Source organism: Salmo salar, chromosome 01, assembly GCF_965601325.2.
Source record: "Salmo salar chromosome 01, fSalSal1, whole genome shotgun sequence".
Lineage (NCBI taxonomy): Eukaryota > Metazoa > Chordata > Actinopteri > Salmoniformes > Salmonidae > Salmo > Salmo salar.
Window position 1 is genome coordinate 54,426,668 of NC_138291.1, and position 15,058 is coordinate 54,441,725.

The window sequence follows — 15,058 nt, forward strand, 5'->3', positions numbered from 1 at the left end:
ACATGTGACAAATAAAGTTTGATTTGATATTGTTTTTATGCAGATTTTTTTATATTAGCATTAAAATCTGTCACCAATTGACATGTTGGGAGTTCGGCAAGGGAATGATAAGTTATTTACCCCAGTGAAATCAGCATATTGTTTGTGTTATGTTTGCAATATCACAAATAAAGGTCTGGGGTAGAGTACTGACATTAGCTTCAGCTGTAAGCTAGCTAGCAAAGTTAGCTAAAATTACATTCAGCATTCACAGAAAACTAACTAGCAAGCTACCGGTAGCTTTCTTTGTAAAGTGCTGTATCCTGTCTGGACATCATTTTGCTGAACAGTAAATTAAGAGTTCAAAAGTTCAGCATTATTCAAGTGTGTTAAATTTGTGCAGCATGAGTGGGTAGGACGCAAGATGCAGCCTACAGGTTCCTCAAGGACAGGCTAACTAGCAATGTGTGAGTTGCGCCAGTTTTAGCTTGCAGTAGTTTGATACAATGCACATGTAGTCAAGGGCTAACAGCGGTTCCGATTGTTAACGTATGAGTGTTAGAGATGGATCAATAAACAGACAAGTAAAAAGAAAGACGTGTAAACAGATTTGCAAACACACCTGCTGATACTTGCGGAGCTCGGCCTGGATGGGCACAGGGATCTTGTAGTTCTCCAGCTTCCTGCCGTCAAGCAGCTGCTCCAGAAAGTGACGCTCTCTGGCCTTCTGGCGAATCAGATCGTCCGACATGGTGGGAGGGTCCGGGATACCAGCCTAAAAAAAATATTATTTAATTGGACTCAAAACTCAAACCTCTTTCACACCCCTAAGCCAAACCAAGCTCAACTGTACATCGCTGGCCTGGTTTAGCATCTACCATAGCTGCTGGAACCTTGCTGGAAAGGACAATGAGAAAATAAAATCTGAGCGCAATACGAATTGGCTCAGCACGATAGTGCGAAAAGGCTGTAAGATATCTCAACAAATAATATCAGGTGCAAAAGACAAGCCTCCTAAATATTACATATGAGAGTCAACAACGTACGTCTTGGTATGGAAAGTAATGACATTGAGTTGTCCGGTTCTGCAGTGTGCCTGATTCATTACTCCCACTTAATCTCCGATTGAACTGAACAAATGAACTGACGGAGGTCCAAGTTGCAATCAAAACAGAAGGAGAACACATCCTCCAAATGACCGTCACATAAAATATAGCCCTACTATTCAGCATAGGACAACAATGAGCTATACTGCCTTCTACAGGGCAAAATAGAATTGACCAAATTGTGCAGTAGGAAACAACCATAGATCAGGGGTTTGCAAACTGTCAGGGGCCGGCATTGTAGTGACAATTTAGTGTTCAAGCAAACTTTAAAAACGAATATCCTGTAGTATGACACATTTTTCCACGAGACAGAACACTGCAGTTTAGGCTTAAAATTAGTGCATTTACATAAAAATTAAAGTATTGAGTAAAGAAAATACACAATTTGTTGAGTACTGTGGATACCAATATCCCTGTAAACCTCCCAGGCCGATGTTGCCCATGGTTAAGAAATTATACAGTGCATTCGGAAAGTATTCAGACCCCTTGACTTTTTCCACATTTTGTTACAGCCATATTCTAAACTGAAAACCTTTTTGTTCACAAATCTACACTCAATACCCCATAATGACAAAGCGAACAGGTTTAGAATGTTTAGCAAATGTATTAAAAAAATTAACAGAAATACCTTATTTACTTAAGTATTCAGACCCTTTGCTAGGATACTCGAAATTGAGCTCAGGTGCATCCTGTTTTCATTGATCATCCTTGAGCTGTTTCTACAACTTGGGAGTCCAACTGTGGTAAATTCAACCGGACATGATTTGAAAAACGCACACAACTGTCTATTTTTTTAATTTAAAAAATAAATAAAAGTCCCACAGTTGACAGTGCATCTCAGAGCAAAAAACAAGCCGTGAGGTGGAAGGAATTGTCTGTAGACCTCCGAGACAGGATTTCTGCAGCATCGAAGGTCCAAGAACAGTGGCCTCCATCATTCATAAAATAGAAGTTTGGAACCACCAAGACTCCTAGAGCTGGCCAAACTGAGCAATCAGGGGAGAAGGGCCTTAGTCAGGGAAGTCACTAAGAACCCGATGGTCACTGACAGAGCTCCGGAGTTCCTCTGTGGAGATGGGAGAACCTTCCAGAAGGACAACCACCTCTGCAGCACTCCACAAATCAGGCCTTTATGGTAGAGTGGCCAGACGGAAGCCACGCCTCGGTAAAAGGAACAGCCCGCTTGGAGTTTTCCAAAAGGCAAGGACTCTCAGACCATGAGAATAAAGATTCTCTGGTCTGATGAAACCAAGATTGAACTCTTTGGCCTAAATGCCAAGTGTCAGATCTGGAAGAAACCTGGCACCATCCATGCGATGAAGCACCGTAGTGGCAACCATCATGCTGTGGGGATGTTTTTCAGCAGCAAGGACTGGGAGACTAGTCAGGATCGAGGGAAAAATGAACAGAGCAAAGTACAGAGAGATCCTTAATGAAAACCTGTTCCACAGTGCTCAGGACCTCACTGGGGCGAAGGTTCACCTTCCAACAGGACAATGTCCCTAAGGACACAGCCAAGACAACGTGGGAGTGGCTTCGGGAAAAGTCCCCAAATGCAGGTGTGCCAAGCTTGTAGTGTCATACCCAAGAAGACTCGAGGCTGTAGTCACTGCCAAAAGGTGCTTCAACAAAGTACGGCGTAAAGGGTCTGAATTGTTTATTTAACTAGGCAAGCCGTTTAAGAATGTTCTTCTTTACAATGACAACCGACTTACAGTACCAGTCAAAAGTTGACACACCTACTTAAAGGGTTTCTTTATTTTTACTCTTTCTACATTGTAGAATAACAGTTAAGACATAAAAACCATGAAATAACACACATGGAATCATGTAGTATTCCCCTCCCCCCAAAAGAAGTGTTAAATCTAAATATATTTTATATTTGAGATTCTTCAAAGTAGCCACCATTTGCCTTTGACAGCTTTGCACCCTCTTGGCATTCTCTCAACCAGCTTCATGAGATTGTCACCTGGAAATAATTTTAATTAACAGGTGTGCCTTTAAAAGTAGATTTGTGGAATTTTTCCTTAATGCGTTTGAGCCAATTAGTTGTGTTGTGAAAAGGTAGGGGTGGTATAAAGAAGATAGCCCTATTTGGTGAAAGACCAAGTCCATATTATGCCAAGCACAGCTCAAATAATGTCTTAAAGTAAAGATGGACTTAAATTCAGTCAATCTGGAAAATTACAAGAACTTTGAAAGTTTCTTCAAGTAGTCACAAAAACCATCAAGCACTATGACGAAACTGGCTCTCATGAGGACCACCACAGGAAAGGAATACCCAGCGTTACCTCTGCTGCAGAGGATAAGTTCATTAGTTACCAGCCTCAGAAATCAACAATTAACTGCACCTCAGATTGTAGCCCAAATAAATGCTTCAGAGTTCAAGTAACAGACATCTCAACATCAACTGTTCAGAGGAGACTGAAGCAGGCCTTCATGGTTGAATTGCTGCAAAGAAACCACTACCATAGGACACCAATAAGAAGAGACTTGCTTGGGCCAAAAATCACAAGCAATGGACATTAGACCGGTGGAAATCTGTCCTTTGGTCTGAGTGCAAATTAGAAATGTTTGGTTCCAACCGCCGTGTCTTTATAAGACGCAGAGTAGGTGAACGGATGTTCTCCGCATGTGTGGTTCCCACCATGATGCATGGAGGTGGTGGTGTGATGGTGCTTTCCTGGTGACACTGTCAGTGATTTATTTAGAATTCAAGGCACACTTAAACAACATGGATATCATAGCATTCTGCAGCGATACACCATCCCATCTGGTTTGCGCTTAGTGGGACTATCATTTGTTTTTCAACAGGACAATGAACCAATACACCTCCAGCCTGTGTAAGGTATATTTTACCAATAAGGAGAGTGATGAGTGCTGCATCAGATGACCTGGCCACCACAATCACCCGACCTCAACCCAATTGAGATGGTTTGGGATGAGTTGGACTGCAGAGTGGAGGAAAAGCAGCCAACAAGTGCTCAGCATATGTGGGAACTCCTTAAAGACAGTTGGAAAAGCATTCCAGGTGAGTACCTCATGAAGCTGGTTGAGAGAATGTCAAGCGTGTGCAAAACTGTCAAGGTAAAGGGTGGCTACTACAAAGAAACTCATATTTTGATTTGTTTAACACTTTTTTGGTTACTACATGATTCCACACGTCTTCACTATTATTCTATAATGTAGAAAATAGTAAAAATAAAAAAACCTTGAGTAGGTGTCCAAACTTTCGACTGGTACTGTATGTAAATGTGATATTTCCGTTTTTTATTTTATATACATTTGCATATATTTCTAAAGCGGTTTTTGCATTGTCATTATGGGGTATATTGTGTGTAGATTGATGGCAAAAAAAAATAAAACATGTAGTCCATTTTAGAATAAGACTAACGTAATAAAATGTGGAAAAAGTCAAGGGGTCTGAATACTTTCCGAATGCACTGTATACAGCAGATCTAGTGAATGTTTGAAACTGACTACATTGCGTCAGACTGCGCAGAATCACAAATCACCTGGCATCCCAAAAAAGCAAATAACTACTCCTAAATGCATACTTGCTCGAACAAATCTCCCTAAACATACTGACTGTTCTGTATTGGTTTGTGTGTGTTTACCTCCAGGGGTAGCAAGCGGATGAGGGTGGCGAAGCACTGCGTGGCCATGAAACGGACACTGTCACTGGGGTCACTCATGCGGCCCAGCACTGGCACCACCAGCAGCACAATGTATGGCACGATGTCCACATCCAACTGTTCCATCACACCTGCGGGGGCCAAGGGGGTCAAGGACAACAAACCACATGACAATGACACCCACTCCCCTGGTGTCATTACACCCATAGTGAACCCTGAACACTTTCAGTTACATCAGGTCATGGGTTCGATTCCCGCTGGGGTCACATTTACTAAGTGTATGCACTCAATGTACTGTTAGTCACTTTCGATAAAATTAGGGCCAGGACAATACCAGTGTCGCAATATTTTTTCCATGGCAAAAATGAATACACAAAGGAAAACCCAACTCTTTGGTGCCTTAAAAATAAGGGTGACTCTGGATGACAATATAACGATGTTTGTTTCCAACAGAGCTCTTTTGCTAAAGAAGTTAACACCGCTTCATGTTTTGTTTCCTTGCCACGATACTAACCAGAATCGCGATACTGGTATATTCCCAGCCCTAGATAAGTGTCTACTACATGGCATATAATATTCCAACCTTACTTATAAAAAAAAATCATACTGGTTGATTGCCCATACACGTAGTATGGGATCATGTCTAACTGCGTGACAGCGTATGAAAGATACAGGCCATGGCCTCGATGGCCCCCTCCTGCTTAGTGCTGTCCTCGATGCACCCCAGCCATGGAAGCACACGCTCCAGGAACAGGTGCATGGTCTCCATGGTAGCGATCTTACTGAGCACGCCCACGCAGCGCGCCGCCATGTGACGAACGGCCGTGTACGGATGCTGCAGACAGGTGAACAGGTGGGGCAGGTGCTCCAACAACTGAAATACACAGAGGGGGAGAAATGACCATTAAATCTCATTTTATTGGTCACATACACGGTTAACAGATGCTATTGCGAGTGTAGCGAAATGCAAACAATACAGTAAATGCATTCCAAAAAAAATCAGTTTGTTGGATGTTTCCATGTCAAAGTCTTCTGTCGCTAGCCACCTGTTTTGTAGATCGATCTCTATGGCACAATCCAAAACACCACCACCTTATTTCCAGATACTGGTGCTCTTCACCATTCATTTGGGCTTGATATAGTTAGAACTATACAGCAGATGGCAAGGGATGTGGACTCATCTTGACAGACTAATTTTGAGGTCTGAAAACAAGTTTTGTAATTTCCATTTTAATGAAGACAAGAACTTTGATAAGTCCATCTTCCACTGTGGTTTGGTAAATAGGGCTAAGTGGTGTTTCTACTGGGGAGACTCCTACATGTTCTATTACCAGAGGTTTGAGTTCGGGGGCCATGGCCCCAGCAGTGACCTCCAGGACCTGCAGTGAGTTGACCAGATCCTGGGCCGCAGCATCCCCCCTCTCCATCTGGAGCTTCCAATCTACAACACCAAAGAGAAAAATATACATCGATAACTCTTCATTGACGATACACCAAGAGTTATATGAAGACGCCAATCTAGAAGTGGACAGCGGGTAGCAAACAGCAATACATCTGGGTCATTATGCACCAAATGGACTGAAACAGGAAGGGCTACCTGTACTTGTCAATAAGAAATGCTAGTTTTCAGTTTGCGTTTTGAAAGGTTTTCCTACAGTGGTCCCAATGAACATAACCCATATGATCTAACTGTAAGGTCGCTCTGGATAAGAGAGACTGCTAAATGACTAAAATGTCAATCTAATGAGTGTAGCATACCGATGCCTTCGTTGTCCTCCACCACAGCCCTCAGAGGTCCCACCATGGACTCCCACAGGTAAGGCAGTGACCCCGTCAGCTCCTGGCCAAAGTGCCTGGCAACCGTCATCAGAGAGAACTCTGCGCCTCTTCTCTGGACGAGACAGTTTTTTTTATTCTGAAACAGTAAAAATAAATAATAAAAAAAAAACAGTCACAGGTAAATGTGCAGGTAACCGTTCACGCCCTCTGTCACCCACCTCATCAGTGTCTGTGGTGATGGTGCTGCCGGGGGGCAGTTCAGTGGTGGGTGTCTTGGGGGTTTTGGGGGTGGGGCCCCTTTTGCTGGTGATGGCAAATGCTGCCCTCTGGTGGCGGTACAAGGTGATGATGCCCTTGGTCTTATTGACCACGTGGTGCATGCATTCTTTCTCCGACATGCCAGCTAGGAATGGTAGAGAAAACAGTAAAGTGAGTAAGAGGGTTTTATGTAATAGAGAAACCTAATCTGGGTTGTGTTCATTTACTGAAACAGGATGGGACGACAAGAACAGTTTGTTCTAAAACCATTATTTGGTCAACAGCAATAGCCTATGCATCATGTTGATTCCTGCTATGAAAGTATCTGCCCTTCTCCGTTTCGGCTGCTGTGTGAGCGAGCCACTCACTCCTCCCACTGTGCAAATGGAGGGAGAGATGCATTCAGATAAGCACAAGCATATGACCGTTGCTGAAAATGCAATTGGGGGTTAAAAAATTGTTTTCAAATAACTACTCGTTCTACTTACTGAGAGGAGAGCATCACAGCTTTTATTTCTCACCTCTCAATATATATATATATATATCTCTTAATATTCTCTCTTTCTCCCCTGACCCATCTGTCTATCTCCTCATTTGAATTCCATGCTGTCACAGTTACCAGCCCTTTCAAGCTTAACATCCTTATCATTTATCGCCCTCCAGGTTCCCTTGGAGAGTTCATCAATGAGCTTGACGCCTTGATAAGTTCCTTTCCTGAGGATGGCTCACCACTCACAGTTCTGGGTGACTAACCTCCCCACGTCTACCTTTGACTCATTCCTCTCTGCCTCCTTTCCACTCCTCTCCTCTTTTGACCTCACCCTCTCACCTTCACAAGGCAGGCAATACGCTTGACCTCATCTTTACTAGATGCTGTTCTTCCACTAATCTCATTGCAACTCCCCTCCAAATCGCCGACCACTACCTTATTCCTTTTCCCTCTTTCTCTCATCCAACACTTCTCACTCTGCCCCTACTCGGATGGTATTGCGCCGTCCCAACCTTCGCTCTCTCTCTCCCGCTACTCTCTCCTCTTCCATCCTATCATCTCTTCCCTCTGCTCAAACCTTCTCCAACCTATCTCCTGATTCTGCCTCCTCAACCCTCCTCTCCTCCCTTTCTGCATCCTTTGATTTCCTCTGTCCCCTATCCTCCAGGCCGGCTCGGTCCTCCCCTCCTGCTCCGTGGCTCGACGACTCACTACGAGCTCACAGAACAAGGCTCCGGGCAGCCGAGCGGAAATGGAGGAAAACTCGCCTCCCTGCGGACCTGGCATCCTTTCACTCACTCCTCTCTACATTCTCCTCTTCTGTCTCTGCTGCTAAAGCCACTTTCTACCACTCTAAATTCCAAGCATCTGCCTCTAACCCTAGGAAGCTCTTTGCTACCTTCTCCTCCCTCCTGAATCCTCCTCCCCCCCCCCCCCCCCCTCCTCCCTCTCTGCGGATGACTTCGTCAACCATTTTGAAAAGAAGGTTGACGATATCCGATCCTCGTTTGCTAAGTCAAACGACACCGCTGGTCCTACTCACACTGCCCTACCCTGTGCTTTGACCTCTTTCTCCCCTCTCTCTCCAGATGAAATCTCGCGTCTTGTGACGGCCGGCCGCCCAACAACCTGCCCACTTGACCCTATCCCCTCCTCTCTTCTCCAGACCATTTCCGGAGACCTTCGCCCCTTCCTCACCTCGCTCATCAACTCATCCTTGACCGCTGGCTACGTCCCTTCCGTCTTCAAGAGAGCGAGAGTTGCACCCCTTCTGAAAAAACCTACACTCGATCCCTCCGATGTCAACAACTACAGACCAGTATCCCTTCTTTCTTTTCTCTCCAAAACTCTTGAACGTGCCGTCCTTGGCCAGCTCTCCTGCTATCTCTCTCAGAATGACCTTCTTGATCCTAATCAGTCAGGTTTCAAGACTGGGCATTCAACTGAGACTGCTCTTCTCTGTGTCACGGAGGCTCTCCGCACTGCTAAAGCTAACTCTCTCTCCTCTCATCCTTCTAGACCTATCTGCTGCCTTTGATACTGTGAACCATCAGATCCTCCTCTCCACCCTCTCCGAGTTGGGCATCTCCGGCGCGGCCCACGCTTGGATTGCGTCCTACCTGACAGGTCGCTCCTACCAGGTGGCGTGGCGAGAATCTGTCTCCGCACCATGCGCTCTCACCACTGGTGTCCCCCAGGGCTCTGTTCTAGGCCCTCTCCTATTCTCGCTATACACCAACTCACTTGGCTCTGTCATATCCTCACATGGTCTCTCCTATCATTGCTATGCAGACGACACACAATTAATCTTCTCCTTTCCCCCTTCTGATAACCAAGCGGCGAATCGCATCTCTGCATGTCTGTCAGACATATCAGTGTGGATGACGGATCACCAGCTCAAGCTGAACCTCGGCAAGACGGAGCTGCTCTTCCTCCCGGTGAAGGACTGCCCGTTCCATGATCTCGCCATCACGGTTGACAACTCCCTTGTGTCCTCCTCCCAGAGTGCTAAGAACCTTGGCGTGATCCTGGACAACACCCTGTCGTTCTCCACTAACATCAAGGCGGTGACCCGATCCTGTAGGTTCATGCTCTACAACATTCGCAGAGTACGACCCTGCCTCACACAGGAAGCGGCGCAGGTCCTAATCCAGGCACTTGTCATCTCCTGTCTGGATTACTGCAACTCGCTGTTGGCTGGGCTCCCTGCCTGTGCCATTAAACCCCTACAACTCATCCAGAACGCCGCAGCCCGTCTGGTGTTCAACCTTCCCAAGTTCTCTCACGTCACCCCGCTCCTCCGCTCTCTCCACTGGCTTCCAGTTGATGCTCGCACCCGCTACAAGACCATGGTGCTTGCCTACGGAGCTGTGAAGGGAACGGCACCTCCATACCTTCAGGCTCTGATCAGGCCCTACACCCAAACAAGGGCACTGCGTTCATCCACCACTGGCCTGCTGGCCCCCCTACCTCTGAGGAAGCACAGTTCCCGCTCAGCCCAGTCAAAACTGTTCGCTGCTCTGGCACCCCAATGGTGGAACAAGCTCCCTCACGACGCCAGGACAGCGGAGTCAATCACCACCTTCCGGAGACACCTGAAACCCCACCTCTTTAAGGAATACCTAGGATAGGATAAAGTAATCCTTCTAACCCCCCCCCCCTTAAAAGATTTAGATGCACTATTGTAAAGTGGTTGTTCCACTGGATATCATAAGGTGAATGCACCATTTTGTAAGTCGCTCTGGATAAGAGCGTCTGCTAAATGACTTAAATGTAAATGTAATATTGAGTTCATGGTACCACTTTACAACCGGCGTAAGCTATGTAGTACGGTTTTGATGCGCCCACGGAGCAGCGCTGAGCAGAGCACGCCATTGTCGCTGATTAGGCCAACATCAAGTACCCTAGGCCTAGCACTGTTTTGTAGGACATGACAACTACTGATTGATTAAACAATTAGCCAACATGGCTATCGAGCAACAAGATCATAGAGTTAACAATCTAGCTAAGTGTTTAGAGTTCACACTTCCTCAGGTGATGAATAATATTACAGGACTCCAGACTAACATTTTCCTTTGATGGCAACCTGCCCATGATTTGTTTGCACCAATTATATTAAATGTTTTTACAGTGCCACACTAGACAATTTGTATCATCTTTAAAAAAGTCAGTGCTTTATTAAAATGTGTAATTACTAGTGAGATGTTATTCAATAAATTATTTCATCAGGCATTTGGGCTGTGTATTATATGTTAATAGAGCTCCAAAATGGTCTGATTTATTCATATTTTTTCAATATTGATTGCCTGCATCTTTGTGTAGAAATATCATAGGCCAATTTATCACCCGGGTAAGTGTAAACTCAAAACACATCAGCTAAAAATCGCAAAACTCTAAACATAATACCCACTGCTAGCAGCCATGTATTAATATAACAGTAACTGTAAAGTCCCAAAAAACGTTGCAGTTATAGCCTCCCACCCAATGAGGCCTACGCAAATCACCAATGTACATTTCACATGTGCTGCATCTTAAAAGCATATCAAATATCTTGGTTGTAAAATAGTAGCTATGCAGCTCAAAATGTAGAGCTTATAAATAAATTATACCTACAGAAAACCTCCTCTCTTCAACTAAGTCAATTTGATTTTAAAAACATAAAAATCAGAAAACTTTTCTTCCTTCCCCGGAGCATTTCCCCCCCCCCCCCGGGAAAGGAGAGGCTCGCGTGACGCAGCAGGCCCCAGAGAAAACAGCTACAGGTAGACGCTTTCATTACATGAAATCATAAGGATAATGTACTTTACCGTTTGAACAAATCATGGTTTTAGCCTTCTAAAAAATGTCTCAGAATTTCAGTGAGTAAATGGTGCAAGCATGAAGCTAACAATCTGTACAGCGAAACCTGATCATTACAACAATTACACATACAGCCAAAAGTTGACCCCTACTCATTCAAGGGTTTCTTTATTTGTATTATTTTCTACATTGTAGAATAGTGACGACATCAAAACTATGAAATAACACCTGGAATCATGTAGTAACCAAAGTGTTAAATTAAAATATATTTATATTTGATATTGTTCAAAGTAGCCACCCTTTGTGCAAAGCTGTCAAGGCAAAGGGTGGCTAATTTGAAGAAACTCAAATATAAATTGATTTGTTTAACACTTTTGGTTACTGCAAGATTCCATGTGTCTTCACTATTATTCTATAATGTATAAAATAGTAAAAATAAAGAAAAACCCTGGAATGCGTAGATGGCCAAACTTTTGGCTGGTACTGTACATACATATATAGTGCATTTGGAAAAGTATTCAGACCTTAACTTTTTCCACATTTCGTTACAGCCTTATTCTAAAGTGGATTAAATTGTTTCCCCCAATCTACACACAATACCCCCGTAATGACCAAGCAAAAACTGGATTAGACATTTTTAGCACATTTATATACTGCCAAATTCTCTAAAATGATGTTGGAGGCAGCATATGGTAGAGAAATGACCATTCAATTCTCTGGCAACAGCTCTGGTGGACATTCCTGCAGTCAGCATGCCAATTTGTGTGACAAAACTGCACATTTTAGAGTGGCCTTTTATTATCCCCAGCACAAGTTGCACCTGTGTAATAATAATGCTGTTTAATCAGATTCCTGACATGCCACACCTGTCAGGTGGATGAATTATCTTGTCAAAGGAGAAATGCTAACAGGGATGTAAACAAATTTGTGCACAAATTTGAGAAATAAGCTTTGTGCGTATGCAACATTTCTGGGATCTTTAATTTCAGGGCTTGAAACAAGGGACGAACAAACATGTTGCACAGTGCTTCCAAATTAAAACTCCAGGTCGCACAGCAAAATTATTCTTTGCATATGTGACCAAAAACTGGTCGCACTTTAGAGCCCTGCCTGCCGCTACTGGAAAGTATGCCCAACTGACCACACATTTTTTTTATTGTTATCAAGCAAAATTAATACATTTATCACAATATGACTGTCTATATCACCCAGATCTACCATCCCATACCTTTAGCAGTCTGAGTCGTGGACACAGGACAGGCCGAGGAGGGCGTGAGCAGGGGGTCCACGCAGACCGATGAACACAGGTTCTTGACAATCTTGGAATTGGGACATGGCTGCCTACCAGCACACTGCTGTAGCAGCTTCGCAATGAAGGAGGCGGCGTAGCCCTGCACCAGGGTATTCTCCTCCCGCTTAGCCGCCTCCATCAGAGGACGCACCACCGGGTTCAGCTTGTCTGGCAGCGCCTGCAGGTTGGGATGTGAGAAGTGTTTGTGTTATTGGACTAGCCCAGTCTCCGTTTGGTGCCTATTGAACACAAGCCAGATTTATAACGCGGTAGAGTCCAGTTTCCATATGATACCAAGAACATCTCCGGCAGTGTTTCCATTAGCCGGTTTGTGTCAGATAATGAAAAAAAAATTTTATTTAAAAAATAAATTTTTTCCCCCAGACGGTCAATTGGTAAAAAAAAGAAATTATAACTCACTATCCCATAGCGAAATAATGCATTTCATCCCATTCATTTATTGAAATACCAGTCAATTTTGCTGCTACAGCTCATTGCTACTGGAGTGAAACGTGCCTTAATAAGGCCAATCATTGCACAACAATTCTAAAGGCAATCGTCTGTAAAAAAAAAAAAAAAAACATGGCCATGATTAAAAAGAGCTCGATCAATTGTTTTCCATCACTGGTAAATTGAAGCGCACTTCCCGTCGCAATTCAAGTGCATAGGCAACTAAGCAAGCGTCAACGTGTCACACACACACACACACACACCACTTGCAATAAGCTGGAGACAGTATGAATTTTGAAAACCTACAATTGTTTGAAACCTGAACGTTTTACCACACCAGGCATGTCTTATCTTGCTTCTAAGCAGCCTAGCCAAAATCTAACCAAACTTGCAGGCAATTGTTTTATAAAGACTTCCATATACCATTGAAACAAGTAGCCTTTTTCCACCCCTCATTATATTGGTTTTCAAAATCAACTTTTTGTCCAGTAGTCAAAGGCACAATCTTAGTCATATTAGCAACCCAAGCTACTTGTTGCATATTTAGAGATCCTTTAGAAAGGGGGGATATTTTCATGTCACAAATTGCATTTCCCCTGCTAATTGCATTATGTAACGAACATTTGCGCGTAGCCTAATGCCTTGTGTGCATTGCTGCACTTGACAAAACAGTTTAACATTAAGCTAAAACGTTCTGATCTGTTGCATGTTTTTGATGTAGCCTAGGCCTACTGGTTTTATGAATGTGGGATCCATCATCCCAAATGTCCCTGAGTCTGTTTGGAATAGGCCATTTCTTTCTCACACCGAAAGACAAGCTGACCAATAGACTAGGTCAACTTTTCTACTATCAAATCAAATTTTAGTGGTGACACATATATAGCAGATAGTATTAAGGAGAAACGCTTGTGTTACTACTGCACTGTTGTAGCTAGGATCTAACCATTCACAAATTAAGAAATACATAAATATTATGCCAAGCAATGTCGGAGTGGCATTGACTAAATATACTAGAATACAATACAGAGTAAATGAGTAAAGCAGTATGTAAACATAAAAAGTAGCAGTGATTCCATGTCTATGTATATACTGTAGGGCAGCAGCCTTTAAGGTGCAGGGTTGAGTAGCCGGCTCTTCAGTCGGCTACAGTCTCTCGGTCCAAGCATTGATGCACCTGTACTGACCTCTCCTTCTGGATGATAGCGGGGTAAACAGGCCGTGGCTCGTGTGGTTGATGAACTTTTTGGCCTTCCTGTGACACCGGATGCTGTAGGTGTCCTGGGGGGCAGGCAGTGTGCTCCCAGTGATGCGTTGGGCAGACCACACCACTCTTGAAAGCCTTGTGGTTGCAGGCGGTGCAGTTGCCCTACCAGGCGATGATACAGCCCGACAGGATGCTCTCAATTGTGCGTCTGTAAAAGTATGAGGGTTTTAGGGGCTGTTGCGCCTTCTTCACCACACAGTCTGTGTGGGTGGACCATTTCAGATTGTCCGTGACGTGTTCACCGAGGAACGTGAATCTTTCCACCTCCTCCACTGCGGTCCTGTGGATAGGGGCGTGCTGCCTCTGCGGTTTCCTGAACTCCAATATCAGCTCCTTTGTTTTGTTGTCGTGAAGGTTATTTTCCTTGCCCCACTCTGCCAGGACCCTTACCTCCTCCCTGTAGGCTGACGTCATTGTTGGTAATCTGGCCTACTACTGTTGTGTCATCTGCCAACTTGATGATTGAGTTGGAGGCGTGCGTGGGCACTCAGTCATGGGTGAACAGGGAGTACAGGAGGGGGTTGAGCATGCACCCTTGTGGGGCCCCAGTGTTGAGGATCCGCGAAGTGGAGATGTTTCCTACCTTCAACACCTAGGGGCGGCCCATCAGGAAGTCCAGGACCCAGTTGCACAGGGCAGGGTTCAGACCCAGGGTCCCGAGATTAATGATGAGCTTGGAGGGTACTATGGGGTTGAATGCTGAGCTATAGTCAATGAACAGCATTCTTACATAAGTATTCCTCTTGTCCAGATGGGATAGGGCAGTGTGCAGTGCGATTGCATCGTCTGGATCTATTGGGGCTGTAAGAAAATTTAAGTGGGTCTAGGTTGTCAGGTAGAGGTGATATGATCCTTAACTAGCATCAAAGCATGATGACAGAAGTGAGTGCTACAGGGCGATAGTCATTTAGTTCAGTTACCTTTGCTTTCTTGGGTACAGGAACAATGGTGGACATTTTGAAGCAAGTGGGGACAGGGAGAGATTGAATATGTCCGTACACAATCCAG

The 15,058-nt window shown here is 44.4% G+C and overlaps 1 protein-coding gene across 2 annotated transcripts in view; it reads right to left on the bottom strand.

The window, feature by feature from the left end:
- The window catches only part of btaf1 (B-TFIID TATA-box binding protein associated factor 1), a 67,207-nt gene that overhangs the window by 23,618 nt on the left and 28,531 nt on the right, over nt 1–15,058 (bottom strand). For both annotated transcript variants that reach the window (XM_082975186.1, XM_082975187.1), the window contains 7 exons: nt 12,274–12,514; nt 6,718–6,902; nt 6,479–6,635; nt 6,052–6,161; nt 5,393–5,594; nt 4,703–4,851; nt 602–754 (listed from right to left, as the gene is read on the bottom strand). In XM_082975186.1, coding sequence (XP_082831312.1) covers nt 602–754; nt 4,703–4,851; nt 5,393–5,594; nt 6,052–6,161; nt 6,479–6,635; nt 6,718–6,902; nt 12,274–12,514 — 1,197 coding nt within the window. The remainder of the gene's footprint in view (nt 1–601; nt 755–4,702; nt 4,852–5,392; nt 5,595–6,051; nt 6,162–6,478; nt 6,636–6,717; nt 6,903–12,273; nt 12,515–15,058) is intronic.